Genomic DNA, 17,800 nt, shown 5'->3' on the forward strand with positions numbered 1-17,800 from the left:
AGACAATATATAGCACTTAACATGATCCTTGGTCTAAAAATAGTAAGCATTTGTGGCATCTATATGAGCTATTTATTTGTTTACAATGAGCCGTACAGTAAAAAACCCCACAAGAACAAAAAGCTTGAGGCCAGAGTATCAGTTATCTCTTTGGCCTGATACATTTGCAATGATTTTTATGGAAGAAAACTCTGCCAAACCACTTCTGTTGCTGTGTTTCTGACAAGTAATGTAATATACAGTGAAATCCTGTCCCTTCCCATTGATAATTTTCTAGGTCTCTACTAAACATCACAACTCTTTTGAAAAGAGAGGAAAATCCTATATAATGAATCTTTAAGCAAATAAGAAGATACTACAAACAAAAATGGTGTCAAAAAGCATGAAGATAATAGACTCATGTAAAAATCTCATGCTTTATATTTTTATTGAAGGACGAAAAAGAGCTCAAAAATTTGTGCCTGTAGAAGGAAGAGGGCTATGGGTAACAATTAAATAGTGCATGTGCTTTGGTTAATCAAAAGTAAACACTGCATATTGATCCTCAGCAGTCTTCTGCAGTAAACTATTCTAACATCCCAGCATCTACACACACCCTTCTGTGTGTCCCAAACCACTCCTTACAGCTGTCCTGACGGAGCTCTTCTGTTCTCTGACCTACCTCCTCCTTTGCTGGAAGAAAACCAAAGGCAACACAGTGAACAACTTCATTTTGAATTTAACATTTCTGTTGGGGTAATTTAATTCTGCGATCTTATAATCTTCAGAAAACAAATACTGAAACACTGGAAAAATATAGAATGCTGATGTAGTACTCTAATCACAGAGGTCCCTAGAAAGAGGTCCCAAGTACAGCTCATTATGACCACAAATACTGCTCTGGTTAAAACCTGTCTCTAACCTGCTGCACACTTCACCTCAAAATCACAAAAACATTTTCATTTTATAGTCACGATGTTTGAGTCAACACTTAAAAAATGATTAAATGGAAAATGTTGTTGACTAAATCTTGTATCATATACGAATGCTTTGCCCCTCCCCCAGATAAATACTGAGATATTTTTTCCTATCTCCTTATGTATCTTGCTATTGGTTGGGGTCTCTCATATAAGCCTATTCTCTACCCAGTTACAAACTATGTATTAGAGAATTAACCACAACTGTTAAGGTCACATCAGGTCAACTTTGAAGTGATAAAACCATAATGGAGTAAGGGATCAAGAATGTAAGAAAATCTCTTATTTTTTTTCTAATTTTGTTTTTGACATCTCTGGAGAAATACTTTAAAGTTCACTAAGAAATTCTTATCCAAATATACTGATCTTTTCATATTATTTCAAATATAGGTAGTTGAATTCTAAATCAAATTGATATAATATTTTAAAAAATAAATAATATTAAATAAATCATGCTGTGGATTTTAGAAATATTGTGCAAATTTGCAATCCTAATATGTACGTATGTTATTAATCCCAGGGGCTTGTAAACAAAAAGAACCTTGTGTTTCTGTGTTTGTTAACATATTTAATAATTTATGATCTAATAAATTACCCCTCTTTTGTTTATTAAGTCTTAGCTAACAGCTGGCTAGAAAACCAGTTGCTCTAATCTCTCTAATCTCAACCAGTGATTTTTTTTTCTTCAGTATCTAACTAGAAGAGATCTTCTAGCTAATACTTTTGACATTTTAAGGTGTTATGCTCTTATAGCAATTTTGTACAAGAACTTTAAAACCAGTAAAAATATTAATAAGACGATATTTTAATTCTGCAAAAAAAAATAGTACTTTTGGGGAAAAAAAGTTTCTGTTTGGAAAAACATATTTCCCCTCTTAGCTTTCATCCTGCCAACCTTCATTTCCTTCTCTAGTTCCCCTGTTTCTCTTAAAATCCCCCAGGATGTCACTAGAGATATTTCTAAAACATGACTTTGGTTATGATGTGTTAATGTCTCATAGAATCTACAATTTATTTCTTAACAAAATCTGGTTTTATCCTGTGGAGGTTAGATCTCTAGTATTGACCTCACCCGTTTTGTTTTTCCAAACCAAAAGCACAAATGATGGAGTTAAATTCTGGTGTGGGTGTGTCTTTTTTGTTTTTCTTTTTTTTTTTTTTTTTTTAATGCCACTATTAACCCCTTGCTATTCTTATTAGTAAAAACACAAAAATTATGGTAATGGACTGACTTCTTGACGTATTTTTTTTCAAAATCCCCGTAACATTTTTCATAGGCTCACTCTTTTCCCTCTGTGTGTCAATACTTTTGATTCAACATTAGTGCTAAGCACTTTCATTTTCAATATTGATCTTTCTATTTTCTGCCTTCCACTAATCACATTTCTCCTTTCATTTCACCTTATCTATCCCATTGCAATGCCTGTCTCAATGCTCAAAATCTTCAAGCATTTCTTCTGTCTCATAAGTACTACTTCTGCAGAAATCCTTCAGCACAGACCTCCTACTTCCAGCCAGCTGAGCCCTTCTGATTTCCCTGGTGCAAATCTCTTAATTAAAATCATATACAGCCCACGTAACTCAGCATAGAACCACATTATTCTTGCTCTGTAGGTACCTGGCGCAGAACAGCTGGGCTGCTGTCACAGGCAGGGGCACAATCTGCTGGGAAAGGACATGGGGGTGAATGAGTGGGTGAGTGGGAAAGTAATCCACAACCTGCCTGGTGCTGCTGAGCAGTGGGACACGAGGCATCGGGCAGAAACTGAGGCACAGAAAGTTCCAGCTGAACTGAGGAAGAGCTTCTTTACTGTGCAGTGAGCGAGCACTGGAACAGGCTGCCCAGAGAGGGCATGGAGTCCCCCTCGCTGGAGATATTCCAGAACCATCTGGATGCAATCCTGTGCCATGTGCTCAGGGATGACCGGGATTGAGCTGGCAGGGTGGACCAGATGAGCCCGCTGTGTTTCCAACCTGACCCGCTCTGTGTCTCCCAGACTTTGGGACAGACGAGAGTGGCAACAGGCTCCTGGAATCCTGTGTGTACAGGAAATGCAGAGGGACGACAGCACCAAAAAGCCGTACAGAGGGTGGCACAGGTCATGCCGTAAACCTGAGTTTAATGCACTGAAATGAGGGAACGCTGACAGGATAACGTGTACCAAGGCCAGAAGGGCTGTAATAACAATTTATTACACTAATTGTAATGGCCCCTCAGCCCTTTTCACCTGCTCCGAACCCGAGGCAGCCCAGCGCCAGGCCGGGTGCCAGGCGGTCCCGGCACAGGGCCCTGTCCCCCCGCTGCGGCCCTCACACGGACGGAGGGGAGGGGAGAGGGAAGGAGGGCGGGAAGGAGCGAGGGCGGGCGGCCGCCGGTTGCCCGGGCGAAGGCGACGCCACAGCGCCCTCGGCGCGGACAAAATGTCGGCGGTCGGTGCGGCCCGGCGGGGCGGGGACCTGCCCGGGGTAAGGCGGCGGCTCGGGCTGGGCTCGGAGTCGGGGCAGCGGGGCCCAGCGGGCCCGTCCGCTCACTATGGCATCCTCCCCGCAGGTGCGGAGAGCGGCCGGCAGCCCGCAGGCGCTCGCGGGGCCCGGCGCGCTGAGCGGAGCATGGCTGGCCAAGGAAGAACAGTACAAGTAAGGAGGCCCTGCCCCGCTGGGACCGGGGCACAGCAGGTCCCCTGTACCCGGGTGCCGCGGCTCCGGCCCCGCAGAGGGTGGATGGCACTAGCCGGGGCAGCGGGTCAGCGCCCAGCGCCGCTGGACACCACCCCCTCAGGCAGGCTCTAGGCCCGGACATGAGGTTCTTCTGCACGTCGAACATTGACCTTAGAACTAAATTATGACTGTATAAAAGTTTAAGCCTGTTAAAAACAGTTTGAAAGCTGTAAAGGTTTTAAATGGACGCCCTGTGTTAGTGCCCAGCCCCTGTGGATGGTGAGGGTGCACAGAGAGCCACGTCAGTCACAGCACCAGGGACTGTATGTGAACATGCAGTAACACCTCACTACCCTAACCTGTACAGCCGTATAGCAACACATCTTTAAATACATCATAAGCAATATAGTTGTGCATAGTCCTTCCCCAACCCTTGCTGCTGGGTATACTGAAAGGAAGGACTGTGTTAAACAAGGAAAACCTTTAGGTAATAAAGACATAAAACGGCATGTCCAAAACCAAAGGCATCCTGCATCTCTCACTGTTGCTGTTTAATGGGTATACATGTTTTATTACTATTGATTTGGCTGCAACACAGGAAATTGTTGAAACTTAACTTTTTTAATACCTTGAAGTGTATTTCAGCATTCCTTTGTAGGAATCATTAAAATTTCTCTTAGTTCAGGCAAAAATACTGTCACACTCACACTTATTCCTTTTAAGTCTTTCAAAAACTCATTGACAAAGAAATGCTTACTCTTTCAGGCGACTGAATGCAGAATTAGAAGCCAAAACAGAAAAACTGGTGCGTCAGGCTGAAGAACTAATGGTGAGTGTTACGTACTTTAGTCTGGATTCACATGCACACAGAGCTTCAAAAGAAATTTAGACCCTGACTACTAAAAGCATGTTGCTTTTAGATGCAAGGTAAGCTTTATTTTTTTTTTCAAAGTTGTAAACTTGTATTAAAAACACTTGTATTCAAAAAGAGTTCCTATGTAATTTCATCAGGCAGGTATTCACATACCTGCGTACAGCATTTCTACAGATACATACACAAAACCACATTAAAAACTTGTTTAGTTTTTTAAGAAAAGTATCTGTAGGTGGTTTTATGCTGTAAATACTAAAAATCAGTATTTGAAAACCAGATACTGTTATAGTAACCTCATAGTGAAATAGGATCTACATTATTCAAGCTGAAAAAGATACAAAGAATAATCAACATAAATAGAAAACATGAACTTAGTAAGAAGGAAACTCTCAAAACAGAAAACGTTTCTGTTTATTATCAGTATTATCATTTAACATTGGTGTGGCTGTGTACCAGATAGAGTCAAGACTTTTTATGAAAGTTGGACAAATGAATGGGGCAGGTGTGGTTTATACCCAAAACAGACTGGAGAAGGTGTTCTACATATTAGATATATTTGTTGTAAGTACACTCATTCAAATAAACAAGGCTTAGAAAGCAAATTACTAAGTATTCTGGAAAGCTGTACTTGTATGCACTTTTCCTTCTGTTGAAACTTCAATTTTATGGGCTGTGAAAACATATTCTTCTCTTGAGCAGTGACAAGCTGAGGCTAAATGCTTGGCATTTGAACAGGAGCAGATGAAACGGCCAAAATAGCATCTAGTCTCTTTCCTTTAGAAAACAGCAACAACAAAACCACTGTTTTTTTCTTTTCTAAATATAGCAGAAGATGAAATATTCTTAGGGTACTTAATATACCACATGGCACTGCCAGATTGCATAGATATACATTTAACAACAAAACAGCAACGGCATTTTCATTTTTAGACATCTTTCCTTGTGTTTAGAAGTTCTGTTCCACAGCAGACTATAGTTTCCATTCTTTTCCATAGTAGACTGTAGTTACTGTGATTTCTGATTTACAAATAGGTAATTAATCTTTAATGGATTATATTCTCCCAAAATCAACTATGTTTTTTTCTTTTTTTTTTTTTTAATGAAGAAAGGCCAACAGAAGATACTATCTCAGCCAATTTCAGTACAGAGTAAGTCACCTGAAGATGACAGACAGAGGTATGTGCTTTACAACTGCTGTGTGTAATTGGTGGGGAACCTCACACTGATCCTGCATACCTTGTGTCCCAATCATGCTCCTGTTTTATCTGTCATTGCTGCATATACTCCATTGGTGGAGTCTTAATTTTTTTACTATTATTTAAAAAAAAAAAAGGGACCTTAAGCAAGTGTTGTTACTTCAAGGAAGGTGTAATTTTGCTGAAATGTTCTATCTAAGATATTAAGAAGTGCTGACCTTTGTAAAAGAGCAAGGTAAGGTCACAGGTTTCTTTGCAGTACCTAACAGTAGGCACTGGGCAGTGGATGGTTTTTAACAGTTGAGCTGACAAAATGAAGGAATAGATACTGGTTCACATTTAACTTGGCCTAAACGTTCCTGGGACAGGAAATGCCTGATGAAAACAAACACAAAACCCTAAGACAGGCAAACATTGAGCTGCCACCCTCTGGAATGTGGATACCATTACAGTGCTGGGGCCCACATGTCTTTGGCCTGGATGATCACAGGCCGAGTGCCCAAACCCCTCAGCTCATGAGTGGGGACATGGCTGTGTTCCCTTAGTCATTCAGGTGCATTATAATTTCCTTAGATGTTCAAGGGTTTATATATTGGTAGTGTGGGAAATGGCTGAATTTAAGGTAGACTAATACACAGTTTATAAAGGATCTGATCTGTAGGTTCCTAAATTTATGATGCCATTAATCTGGATAAGAAAGATACAGGAACAGACAACAAAATGCTTCAAATGTTAAGCTGCAGTAGGGAAACTTTTCAGATAGTATGTATGAAGGTCTGATAAAGATAATCAAATAGTTATATTTGTGTAGAATAGAAGCAAAGACGTGGAGTTTTTCTGAAAGTAAAAGGGGTTTTCAGTACACAAAAAGATGTGACAGCAAGTCAGCTTCTATAATAGAAGCCTGACTACCAGCAAAAGTTTGCTACTACAATTAAAATTATTCCTGACCTATTTTAAAGCCATAGGTGAGGGAGTGAAGGGCAAGAAACTTAATGTGTGTATCAGTCAGTATAATCATACTTTTTAAGCAAATTCTGGATCTCACTTTAGTTTTATGTTCTGTTAGATGGATTTTGAACATTAGACAGAGAATTTTTAAGAACTTAAAACTGGAGTTGAGTTTTAGAGCTGCTTTATTAAGTAATGTGATTGGAAGATTCAGCCCCACAAAGGGAAATATTAGCTTTGATTACACATTAGAAATAAATTGAAATGTTGGAAGAATTTAAAAAAAAGAAGCAAAAGGGCAATTAGCATGTCAGAGTATCAGCTGACCTTCCACTTACCAACATAAATTAAAACACCTTAAAACAACCACAGTCTGGTAAACATAGTGTCCTGGTAAATATTTACATAAGAGAACATTGGAAATCCCATGCTGTAGTGAAAAAAATTAGAAATGTGCACTAGGAATTAGGCACACTGATTATCCATGAGTGAACATTGAGGCCATTCAGTTAGATTAGTTCCAAGTATTTAATATTTAATTAAAAATTCTTTTTTTTTTTTTTTTTCCAAAATTGTGCAAGCAGATAGGGCTTAAATCTAAAGAAAGCACTTGAGGTATTTTTGAACTATCTCGTTGAAATTTCTATTGATTGCTTTAAGGAGAATGAACACTAAAGCAACTGGAAAGAAGGGAGGAACTGAAGCAAAGAAAGAGGCTGTATCGGGGGAGGGGAAAAAAATGACAGGTTGAAAGGAAAAAACAAATGAGTAAGCAAAGTAGAAAAAAGACAACAAATATTTAAGTCATTCTCCAAGTCAGCGTATATTTTAAATTAAGTTCTTCTGGAGTTCTTGCAGCGTACTGTCTGCGGGGAGATTTGAAACCCTTGGCAAGCAAAGCAGCTCCGGTGAGAGCGCAGTGCGCTGAGCTTTTGTTTACACTTTGCCTCTCCAGCCATGGCCCGGCCGGCGGCGCTGGGCAGGGCCGCGCATGGGCAGCCCCGGCCCGAGTGCAGCGGCAGCGGCCGCGCCTGCGGCGGGCAGAGGGCACCCTGCTCCCCGGAGCGGCCCCGGGGGCATTCCCGGCACCGGCCTGCGTGTCCGTGTGCCTCCCTCCCTCGGTGGGCTTTCCCCGAGCTGCGTGTCCGTGTGCCTCCCTCCCTCCGCGGCCTTTCCCGGTCCTTTCACCGGCCGCACAGCTGGGGAGAGGGCTTTCAAAATGGGGTGCCGTGGATGTGCGGCAGGAAAGAGCCATTAGGGTTAAATAAATTGGAGAATTTGAGAGGTACCATGAGGTTGGGTTTTTGGTTTTGCTTTTTTCGTGTTTGGGTTTTTTCTGTTTTGTTTTTTTTTTAAGGCGACCCTGAGACAACAGATACAGTAGGAGCAAATTACTGTATTTAGGAAAAGAACAGACTTGTTTTTTTGAGTATAGAGCGTGTTGTATTGTCATATTTTTCAGAATAACATATAGCTGTTATTTCTGTGGCAGCAAATCCTCACCTTCTGCATGCTCCTAGAGCTAGCCAATAGGGAGAAAGCTTGCAGAAAATAGGGTAAATAGACAAAAACTAATCATCCTATTCTTGAAGTCTGTTGCCAGCCACACACAGATGATTTCTCCAGGTTTTTTGGGGTTTTTTTTGTTTGTTTTTTTTTTATTAATAAAATTCAGAGCTTTGTGCAGATAATTCTTGTTGATGAATGTCTGTGAAATTTTTAAAGGCAAGATTTAAACATTTGCTCAAATCAGCCTGGCAAAAAAATTAGGTGACTTGATGAGCCAGAAATTTAAATTTTATTCACAATCTTTTATAATCAGCATTTTAATTGACATAAAGAATTTATAAAGGGTAGCTAAAAAATAGCCTTTCATTGCAATAATATACCTTCACCTAACTCATTTTGAAAGTAAAAAAGTATTTGTATAGCTATATGACAAGGAATTTTACCTGAATAGTACACAGCATGCTAAAACTTTCTGCTTAATTTCAATAGACTTGAAAAATAATCATTTAACTTGAAAATCAGATACTGAGAAGCACAGTTTTTAGCCAAATAAACAGATAAGAAAGCTGGGGTTTTTTTCTGGTTTTGTATACTTGGTTTTATTCCCCATCTGTAAAATGAATACCATATTTGTAGTACTTAATTCAGAGAAAATTCTATGAGGCTTAATTTATAAATTGCTCCACCTCATATTCCTCTGACAGTCCCTGTCAATTGATCTGCCTAGAGTCAGTCTGATCCTGCTAGGACAGGTGGAGCTACCTCCTCACAGGATGTAGAGGACACTGGTAATATCTTCACTTTGTATGGTCAGGGGTTTTATGTCACTGAGGTGTTACTCAGTGAGCTGCTGGCAGTCTTTGGTTCTGGATTGTCCTGGGGAAGCTGCAACTCTGCTTCCTTGCTGAGTACTCCCTGGTACAGGGAATCATTGATCTAACAAGCCAGCAGCCTGAATGCCAAGAGACAAGATCAGGATTCTGGTACATGAGTGCTGTTGTGTTGGATACCTTAGGCTCAGCAGGTGGTTTGGGCTGCAGTTGAGGTAGACTGGACAGACTGTGAATGAGACTGAATTTATGCTTGAACTACTCAGTATATGTTCCCACCGTAGCTATATTGTTTATTATAGACATATAAAATGTTATTCTCCTGATTCTGACAGGGGGGTTGTATTTTAACTGCAAACTGTTTACATTACTATAGGTCAGTGAATTTTTATCTTTTTTTTTTAATGCAGAGATCCACTCTCTCCTGAAGTTCCATCTCTTACATACTCGCTTGCAAAGGTACCAAAACTATCCTGATTAAACTCTTTTCTAGCATAGCTTGAAAAATACAATGACTCATGGTTTTGAGGCTACACTGGGGACTTACATGGGTGCAAAGCCAAAGGGAAGTGATGTCCAAAGCAGTGCTACAGGGACAGTGTTACCAGGGATTTTCAGTGCCACTGGTGGTCAGGTGGACTTACATAATGTTTAATTTTTAATTTATTTTCTCTTCAGCATTGGGAGAAATGTTCAGTGTTTTGAACATCAAATGGAGACGTCTAAGTGAAAAATATTAGAATATAATTAATTTCTTGCTTTCTTCCCTCCCTCAGTTGAATAGTACTAAAGGCAGTACCAGTGTCTTCTAGATAATAAACAAGTAGTCAGAGTAACTGAATTTATTTAGAAAATACAATGGAAAAATGAGATTAGGAACAATTGCAATCTCTAAATACAACTATATTGATACTCTTATGAGGTGAGCTGAAGCTGCTAAAATACCATCTGCAGTTATTTATCAGAATACAGTAGAAAACCCTCTAATTTTTAAAGACTATTTGGGTGAAAGTAACAAATATTGTTAAATCTTCCTTCAGCAGGGACTTTATAAGATTAAAATAGTGCATAAAATACCATATTTTTGAAGGTATGATGACAGTCCAATAATTAATACCTTGATAAAAGATCAGAGCCTTGCGTGTGCATAGATTTATTATGAGTATGTATGGAAAAACTCCCACGAGCCAATGACTATTGGGTGTATTACAATTAGAGTGCAGAGACATAAAAGTTGTAAACTAAAGATGAGTGCAAATAAAACTGAGATGTCATTTTGAAGGTCTGAAAAGCATACTTTGAAAACTATCCTTAAGTACAGATACATGAAGAAAAAAAAATATGAAAAAAATAGAAAAAAGTATTTCAATAATAATAATACCCCACTAATTTCTGAAAAAACTTTTAGGCAGAAAACAAGAAGAAATTTCCTTCTGTGCCCACAGCTCAGAACAGACCATACTCAGCAAGTAAGGGAAAAAGAACAAGTTCAAGGTATATCAAATATCTCATTTGGTTTGTCATGAAATCTTTTAGTTGAAATTTCTGTCTATCGAGTTATTTTATAGATGTATGCCGTTATATTTAATGTACATATTATATTTTTATAATATACAAATAAATGTGTCAAACTTCTGGTCCTCTTCAATCAGCTCCACCATGTGGTTATCTCTCTTCACTTGCACCAGAAATTAGCAGTGAACATATGTGATTAAGCAATGAAACTGTTGCTTTCTGCTTTATCACTTCTCAATGCTGACAGCTGAATTCTGTAAACTCCTTCAGTGAAACGAGGCCCAATGAGCAAAAACAGAGCACCTGAGGCAACCTGGGCCAGCACAATTGGGTGCTACGGCCTGATTTGTGACCAGACTGGTGCTGGGAAACAAGAGGCCTTGAAGGACCTCCTCTGTTGTAGTGAATCTTGGGCTCACAGGACAAGAGGCTCAGTAATACAGCACAACTTCCAGGAGCTCCCAGCTGAGAAGCTTCAGCTCTCTAGAGAGCAAATTCAAGGTTGTAAAACCAAGAAATGGTGATCTGGACAAAGAGTCAAGAAAATATGTAAGATCCAGGGCACTAATTAAAACTGCCATGAATTATGACCTAATACCAAAATAGGATGGAAATTGTCTGCAAGGTGGCAGGACATGGAACTGACAGAGGCTGAGGCTGTTGGAAATCCCTGGAGACCCTTCAGACCTCTCTTGGGCAGTTCAGGGGAGGTTGTCATGCTGGCACCTTGTCATGAGGTTTGAAGTGGAATTGTGCAGATACAGAGCCTGTGGGGCAACCCAAAAGTTGTGGGAGACAGTTAGGAGCTAGGAGGAGTTTGGAGGCTGGAATGAGGATATGTTGGAAAAAGAAGTTAGGAGCTTCAGATCCTGTGAGAACTAAGATGACCTTTCTGTTGGTGAAAGCTGAGGAGATACCCTGTGTAGGTGGTGTGTTATCCTGCATTTTGGTTTTATGAAAATGTTGATATGCAACTTCTAGGATCAGTGAAGTTTCCTAGGCTGGGCATAACAATGCAGAAATGGTTGTAAGGTAGGAGTACAGCCAGGGGCAACAGAATTCTACAAGATAATGTGGTGGGGAGTGGAAAGAGCAAAAATTATAACAGAGGATAGAGGGTCACCCCAGGACAGTAGCCAAAGCCAATGGAACATTCCTCTCTTTCTTTGCTTTACTCTGATGTAATTATGGATTTGTTGGATGAGAAGACCATGCCAGAATCTTCTCAGCTGAAAATGACAGTGGTTTCTCTGCCTTCTACATTATGGATTTAAAATCCTGTAATTATTTATGTGGAATACGGTAAAGGTGTACTACAGAAAGCAAATGAGAAATTGCCATCGATGCATCTTTCATATGAATGCAGGTAATGAAATTGCATTAGGTAAATAACTGTACACTCTTAAAAACAGAAAATACAAAAAGTATTTTACAAAAATATGACGTATTATAAATTTAAAATTTAGGGTTTTCATTTTTTTAGTTCAAAATTAAGGAACATGGAAGTACAAAGTGCTGATGGTGTTGCAGTACTGGAAGATTGCATAGGCTTTTCTTTAACAAAAACAATAAGCAAAGTTGAAGAAAAACTAAAGAAAGGAGTCTTACCAGACTGTCAAGATGATGATATTATTCCGAGGTTTGGAAATGAAATGGGAGCAGGTAAGTTTCGTTCTGTGGTCAGTACCTATATTTTTGCTTTATGTCTGTTAAAAGTGGGTTTTTCTGGGGAGAGAAAAAAGAAGGAGTTTCTGTAAAAATTCAGAGAAAATGCTAAAGCCTTTAACTTAAAGGAAAAAGGAAGGAAGGTTTTTCTTCTTAACAAAATCCTGCAGAAAGATCAGGACTATGATTATGTGGAAAAGTGAATTTTTATGTTCTTTTCCACTTTTGTAGGGAGGTATTTGGGTGGTTACATATGTTGAATAAGTACATAACATTTGATTCATTTCACTGGGGAACCGGCAGTACAGGATGCTAAGCTTGTGTTTCCAAAAAGATGAGCTCCAGTCTTTGCACAAACTCTGCCTTTAGAGCTAAGAGCCTTTCCTCAGACCACTGCTGTGGATCTCAGCAAGTGGCTCAAACGAGGTAATGTTTCAGCTACAGTGCTTGAATTAGAATCCTCCAGATATTTTCCCACTCCAAATGGTGTGTTTATGTCTGTCCTAGAAACAGAACAGGGAAGAGATTGCAGCATTTGCCAGTGAGGCTAAAGGCATGACACACATCTGTCTTTTTGGCTCTGGTGTGATGAAAGTGAGTTTGTGTAGTTCTTTACAATGCTAAAGTGAGCATGAAGTCAGAGATTCGCTGCAGTAGCTGGAAGTGCCTGAGCCCTCTCCTTTAATCTAACAGCTTGATGTCAACAAGGCTGCCAACACAGAAATAGCTTGGTTTCTAACCTCATGTAATTCTGTGCACATCTTCTGTTATCAAGTCTCCCATAACAGATCCTCAGATAACTTTTTTATAGTTTTCTTGCTGAACCAAAAAGAAATTGCTTTGGCTTGCATTGGAAACTTATACCAAATTAATTCCAGGCAGCTCAGAAGAGTTATTATTGGTGCCTTGCAATCAGGGACCAAGGGCATGTATTGTAGTATTGAGGATTGGTTCTGTAACTTTAATGAGGAAATAAAAATCCTCTGGGTTGAGTTTTGCGTTTTGAATTTGGTACTGGCTGTTTTGAACACTCTGAATGCCTCCTTAACGTGGTAAATAAGCTATTGCAGAGCATTCCAGTAGTGTCAGACTCTTAAGGACAGGGTGCTCACAAGGAAGCAGACACAAGTGTTAAGCAGGCCTTGTTACAGAGAGGGCTCAGTGGGACTCAATGGATTCCTTAGGCCTGTGTCCGGCTATTTAGGCCAATATGATAAGGTTGCACAGCATTTTCCTTTCCTTGAGCTACTTGCAGCATTCTTCCTGGAACTGGGTTCACTGTCTTTATTTCATGATCACAGATTACTGCAGTGCAGCCATTTTTCTGCCAGCAGAGTAGCTTAGATATTATTTTAGTCTGGTTTTGGGGGTTATAATTCAACTCTGCAGTAACCAGCAGTGATAGAAGCACATGGACATAGAGAAGGCTGAACATGAAGTTCTGTTTCTATCTAATATACCCTTACATGTGGGAATAAAATACCTGAATGTATTGTTGCACTTCACATTAATCTTCATCTTAGCTCAAAAATTCAAGAAATCTGTTCTTTCTTGTAGAGTATCATAGTCTCTTAAGATGTCCTTCTCTTGTTTACCTGTCCCTAACTAATTGGTTGCTTTATAACCCAAGACCATCCTATGAAAGCTTTGCCTAAGAACGAGAAACCTGCAAACACTTTTTTAGAAATCTGAGATTCTACCTATTTCTCCTCAATAATTATAAGCAATGTAATGTGGTTTTAAATACAAGATGAAAGTGAGTTCTTGCATCAGTTTTTGTTCTTTTCTGCATTGAATAATGAATACTTGTGTATATTAAATGTAACTTTATATGTTCACAGAAGCTCAAATCAGATTTCTTAAGGCAAAGTTACGTGTGACACAGGAAGACCTGGCAAATGTATTGTTTGAATGCAGGAAAAAGGTAAGAGATTAATTTTTTTAATCTAGAAATGGGATAGGTTCCTCTTTGGCAAATAATCCTAAAACTGAATTCTCTCAACTTTTCAAGTATTAAGAGTTAAAGTTCTGGTTTTTTTAAATATCATATGAATTTAGAGTCAGGGGTGGTAATTTCTTTATAAGTGTGATCTTGGGCTAAAAGCTTGTAAAATGCACTTAATGGGAAATAATTTGGGGCAGGAAAGAATCACTGGGAACAAAGATGTGCCCCAGCTGTAGGGCCACTGTGGTGCTGCAAAGTCTCAAACCGTCACTGCTGGGAAGGAGAGTGGAGCCTGAGAAAAAGGAGGAAGAAACAATAGTGGTGAAATGCAGCTTGTGGAGTACAGAGAGGATAAGAGTGGTGCCCAGAGCCGGCTGCTGGGATGAGATGGATGTTTAGGGTAGAATGAAAAATAGAACAGCTTGAAAAATAGAAAATTATGAGAAATATAGTCAGGTGCCTTCAGTGTCATCAGTGGATCAGTGTGGAAAGAGCTTCCATTTTAAGTGGAATATTATAATCAAAACAAATTAGGCTTTCTCTGTTCTCAAGAGTATAATTGTTGCAGAGGGCAATATTTGGAATTACATACTTGGGCAGATCAGACAACTTAAGGCATTGTGAAGCTACACTGATATTTCACTGTTAGGATGTACAAGTGAGTTTTATGATCTGCACTGTCTGTCAGTATATTTTAAAGTGATGCTCAAACAGCTCTTGAACTGTAAAAGCTTAAGTAGTTCATATCTGTCTGCCAGAGAAATCACTTCTTATTCATGTATTTGTAATCAAGCAAGGTTTTTGAACTAACTTTCCATTTTACATAACTAGATTATTTTTAGTTGTGGTCTCTTTAACTTCAGAATGCTTTTTTCCACCTATTCCCCAGGCCCAAGTGTGATGATGACATTAAGAACATATGGCAAAACACCTTTATATTTTCTTACAAGCTTTTAATTTAGCTTTAAGGAGAAGGATGATAGTAAATTAGTTTTTTGAGATAGGTACATGAAGTAATTAGGTTTTGATATTTTATATCTGTACTTTATCTTATCAACACAGGTGCTTCTGCATTTCATTACTACTATGCTGTGATCAGAAGAAAGATGGTACATTAGATTTTAAAGACATTTTCATTTTCAAATCAAATAATTTTGTCAGTAGCTATTGAACCTCATCATTCCATGCCAAAATCACTACAGAATTCAGTTACTGTAGCAGATGACAGAAGACAACCTTGTACTTATTCTTGTCCTGCTCCCTTAGCACTTTGTATGTAAATGTATCATTTTGGGTTCTAGTTTCTCTGGTGTGAAAATAACTTTATTACATTCAGAAGGTCACAAAAATTTCATTTTGGCAAAGCCTTGAGATAGATTCTGGGTTTGGTTCCAATTCACAGTTCAATTGTTATAAGGAAGCAGTAAATCTGTTTAAATTTAAAGAGGTGGGAGTTTCTGAGGTGCATGAAGTCATGAGAAGCTTAGGATAAAGCACACAGATTTCCCAGGTGGGAAGCCTGTATTCCAAGGGACTGAGAGAACAGCTGACAGACTTTTTTTCACAGAAATTCCATTTCTGTATGTGCCTTGGTTTCTTTTTCTTAAAGAAAAGCAGGGCATAATGTGTCTCTGAAATAATCTACATTAGTATTCACTTACAATGTTTGAAAAGAAATGAAAGAAAAATGCCTTGAATTATAATGCTTAATGTGGGATGTAATTGCCAGTAGGTCATGAATCTAAGATGGGACTCACTTCATGTTAAGAGAATCTTAAATTTGAATACTTGATGTATCCTGGATCATTAGCTTGCTTTTAAGTCAAAACCAGATAATCTTCTAAAACATAATGGAGCAGTTTATTAGTAATTATATTCTCTTCTTTTTCCCATAATTTTTCCTAATATATGCATTTAGCTATTCTCACAAAAATGTCACAAAATATCTATGTGCCACTGTTACTCATATAATTCTATAACATTTTGATTATTTTCAAAACCTTTGAGCTCTCAAAAATGTTTCTATACTGTTACTAGACAGTTTCAAGTAAAAGACTGCAGAAAATTAAACAAGAAAAGTGTTACTGTTTTTTACAATATTATCTTGGTAGGAGGGTGTTTTGTTTTCTTAGTCTCACTTGTTGCTATCTCTAAATCTACAGCACATATATTCTTAGTGCCTTTTATTTACAAGACATTATTACTGCATTACCCTCCTGCTTCCTAGCACTAATTTAGTTGGGGTTTTTTTGCTAATTGCTGCTGTACAGGATGATGAAAATCAGAATTTAGAAACTCGGCTTAAAGATACTGAAGAAGAAAACACAAGACTGCAACGAACAATCAGCCTGCAGCAGTCTCAGACTGAGAAGTACAAAATGTTGTCACAAGAAGCAAACAAAAAAACCGAAGAGTTACAACAAGAGGTCACTGCACTAGAAAAGGTATTGCAGATATTAATCTCATTTATCTCAAAAAAGGGAAAAAACCCACATCAAATTACCCTCTGTTCCCTGATGGATTGATAGAGCCATGTCCAAAGATCTGATTAGTGTTTCAATGTCTGTTAATTTATAAATTGTATTTTTAAATGGCCTTATATTTTTTTTAAAGGAAGAAATAATATATTCTGCTAACTGCTTTTCTTCTACTACATCATATATTTTGGTGTTTAAAATTAAATTCCTATGTACAAGACACATACGAGAGAAAACTACCTTTTCAGAAACTGCTGTCAAATTTAAAAAAGAATCCTGAAAAATACAAGGAAATTCCATTTCTCAGGTTTTAATTACAATTTTTAAAAAATCGATTCTGTAAATTCTATTGTAAGCTGTAGAACATAGTGAACATGTTTTTTAGAAGCACCTACAGGTTCTAGCAGTATCTTCTGCAGGTGAGGGAAAGGATGTCTATTGCAGATGGACTGTTGGAGCAGCAGGCACTCAGTGTGGCTGAGCCCAGGCGGGCACGGCTGCGGCTGCTGCCCCATGCCCGTGCCTGGTGCAGCAGATGGCTGCGTACACAGCTTGCTTTGTTTGGAACTTAATCTTAAGGGCAGCATGAGCTTTTCTTTAATTACTCAGAGCTAGAGAGGTTGACTTCAAAACCACGTAACAGTGTTGGGTAGTACATGTAATACAACAAAGAGAATGTTTCAGTTAAAAACTTGGAGAAAACAAAACACAGCTCAGCCCATCAAAGTCTCATAATTTCATTAAATCATAGTATGGATTTGTGTGGGCATCTTAATGTTTCGTAGTTCAGGCATTTTAAAACTAACATGGTTTTTGTGGTTTTTTGTGCAGATGTTTGGAAGTTTTAAAGTCCCTTATACTGATGGTGCATCTGTAAGGAAAAATATTCAGTACTAGTATTTGTGTTACTCATCAGCTCACAGTTAATAAGACCTAGAGATTTACAGTAATTTAGTTCCTTCTCTTAAAACAAGGCAGGACAAAATATACTCATACCATCCTGGACATAAGTTTGTTTAACCTGTACTTACAGCCTTCTGGAATGGCAGTTTCTGCTACTTCCTTGCACACAGTCACAGTTAGAAAATATTTAGGAAATAGGATGAAAAGTTGATTCACCTCCACTGTACAGGTACCATATCCAGAATATGGCCACTTCCTTCACTGGTCTTTGCTTTGGATTTACCATCCTCAATTGCTTCAATTGTTCCTCATAGGTTGTGT

General features: G+C 38.7%; 1 protein-coding gene and 1 long non-coding RNA gene across 15 annotated transcripts in view; one reads left to right on the forward strand and one right to left on the reverse strand.

Moving 5' to 3' along the window:
* Positions 1-17,800, forward strand: part of TEX9 (testis expressed 9) — a 48,127-nt gene that overhangs the window by 23,922 nt on the left and 6,405 nt on the right. For 2 of the 14 annotated variants that reach the window (XM_086849044.1, XM_086849045.1), the window contains exons 1-8: positions 3,163-3,422; positions 4,380-4,443; positions 5,594-5,664; positions 9,385-9,433; positions 10,383-10,468; positions 11,973-12,151; positions 13,996-14,078; positions 16,370-16,543. In XM_086849044.1, the coding sequence (XP_086705170.1) occupies positions 3,163-3,422; positions 4,380-4,443; positions 5,594-5,664; positions 9,385-9,433; positions 10,383-10,468; positions 11,973-12,151; positions 13,996-14,078; positions 16,370-16,543 (966 nt within the window). Of the gene's footprint in view, positions 1-2,519; positions 2,652-2,843; positions 3,056-3,162; positions 3,423-3,507; positions 3,594-4,379; positions 4,444-5,593; positions 5,665-7,577; positions 7,921-9,384; positions 9,434-10,382; positions 10,469-11,972; positions 12,152-13,995; positions 14,079-16,369; positions 16,544-17,800 lie in introns of those variants that run through there. The other 12 variants (XM_086849052.1, XM_023934068.2, XM_086849049.1 and 9 more) reach the window with 11 other exon arrangements.
* Positions 411-3,497, reverse strand: LOC147650709 (uncharacterized). The gene is made up of 2 exons (XR_015275834.1): positions 2,575-3,497; positions 411-672 (listed from the first exon to the last, which is right to left on the reverse strand). It is a non-coding gene; the product is annotated as an uncharacterized LOC147650709 (long non-coding RNA).

This window comes from Cyanistes caeruleus, chromosome 13 (genome assembly GCF_971803275.1).
Source record: "Cyanistes caeruleus chromosome 13, bCyaCae1.hap1.1, whole genome shotgun sequence".
Taxonomy (NCBI): Eukaryota; Metazoa; Chordata; class Aves; order Passeriformes; family Paridae; genus Cyanistes; species Cyanistes caeruleus.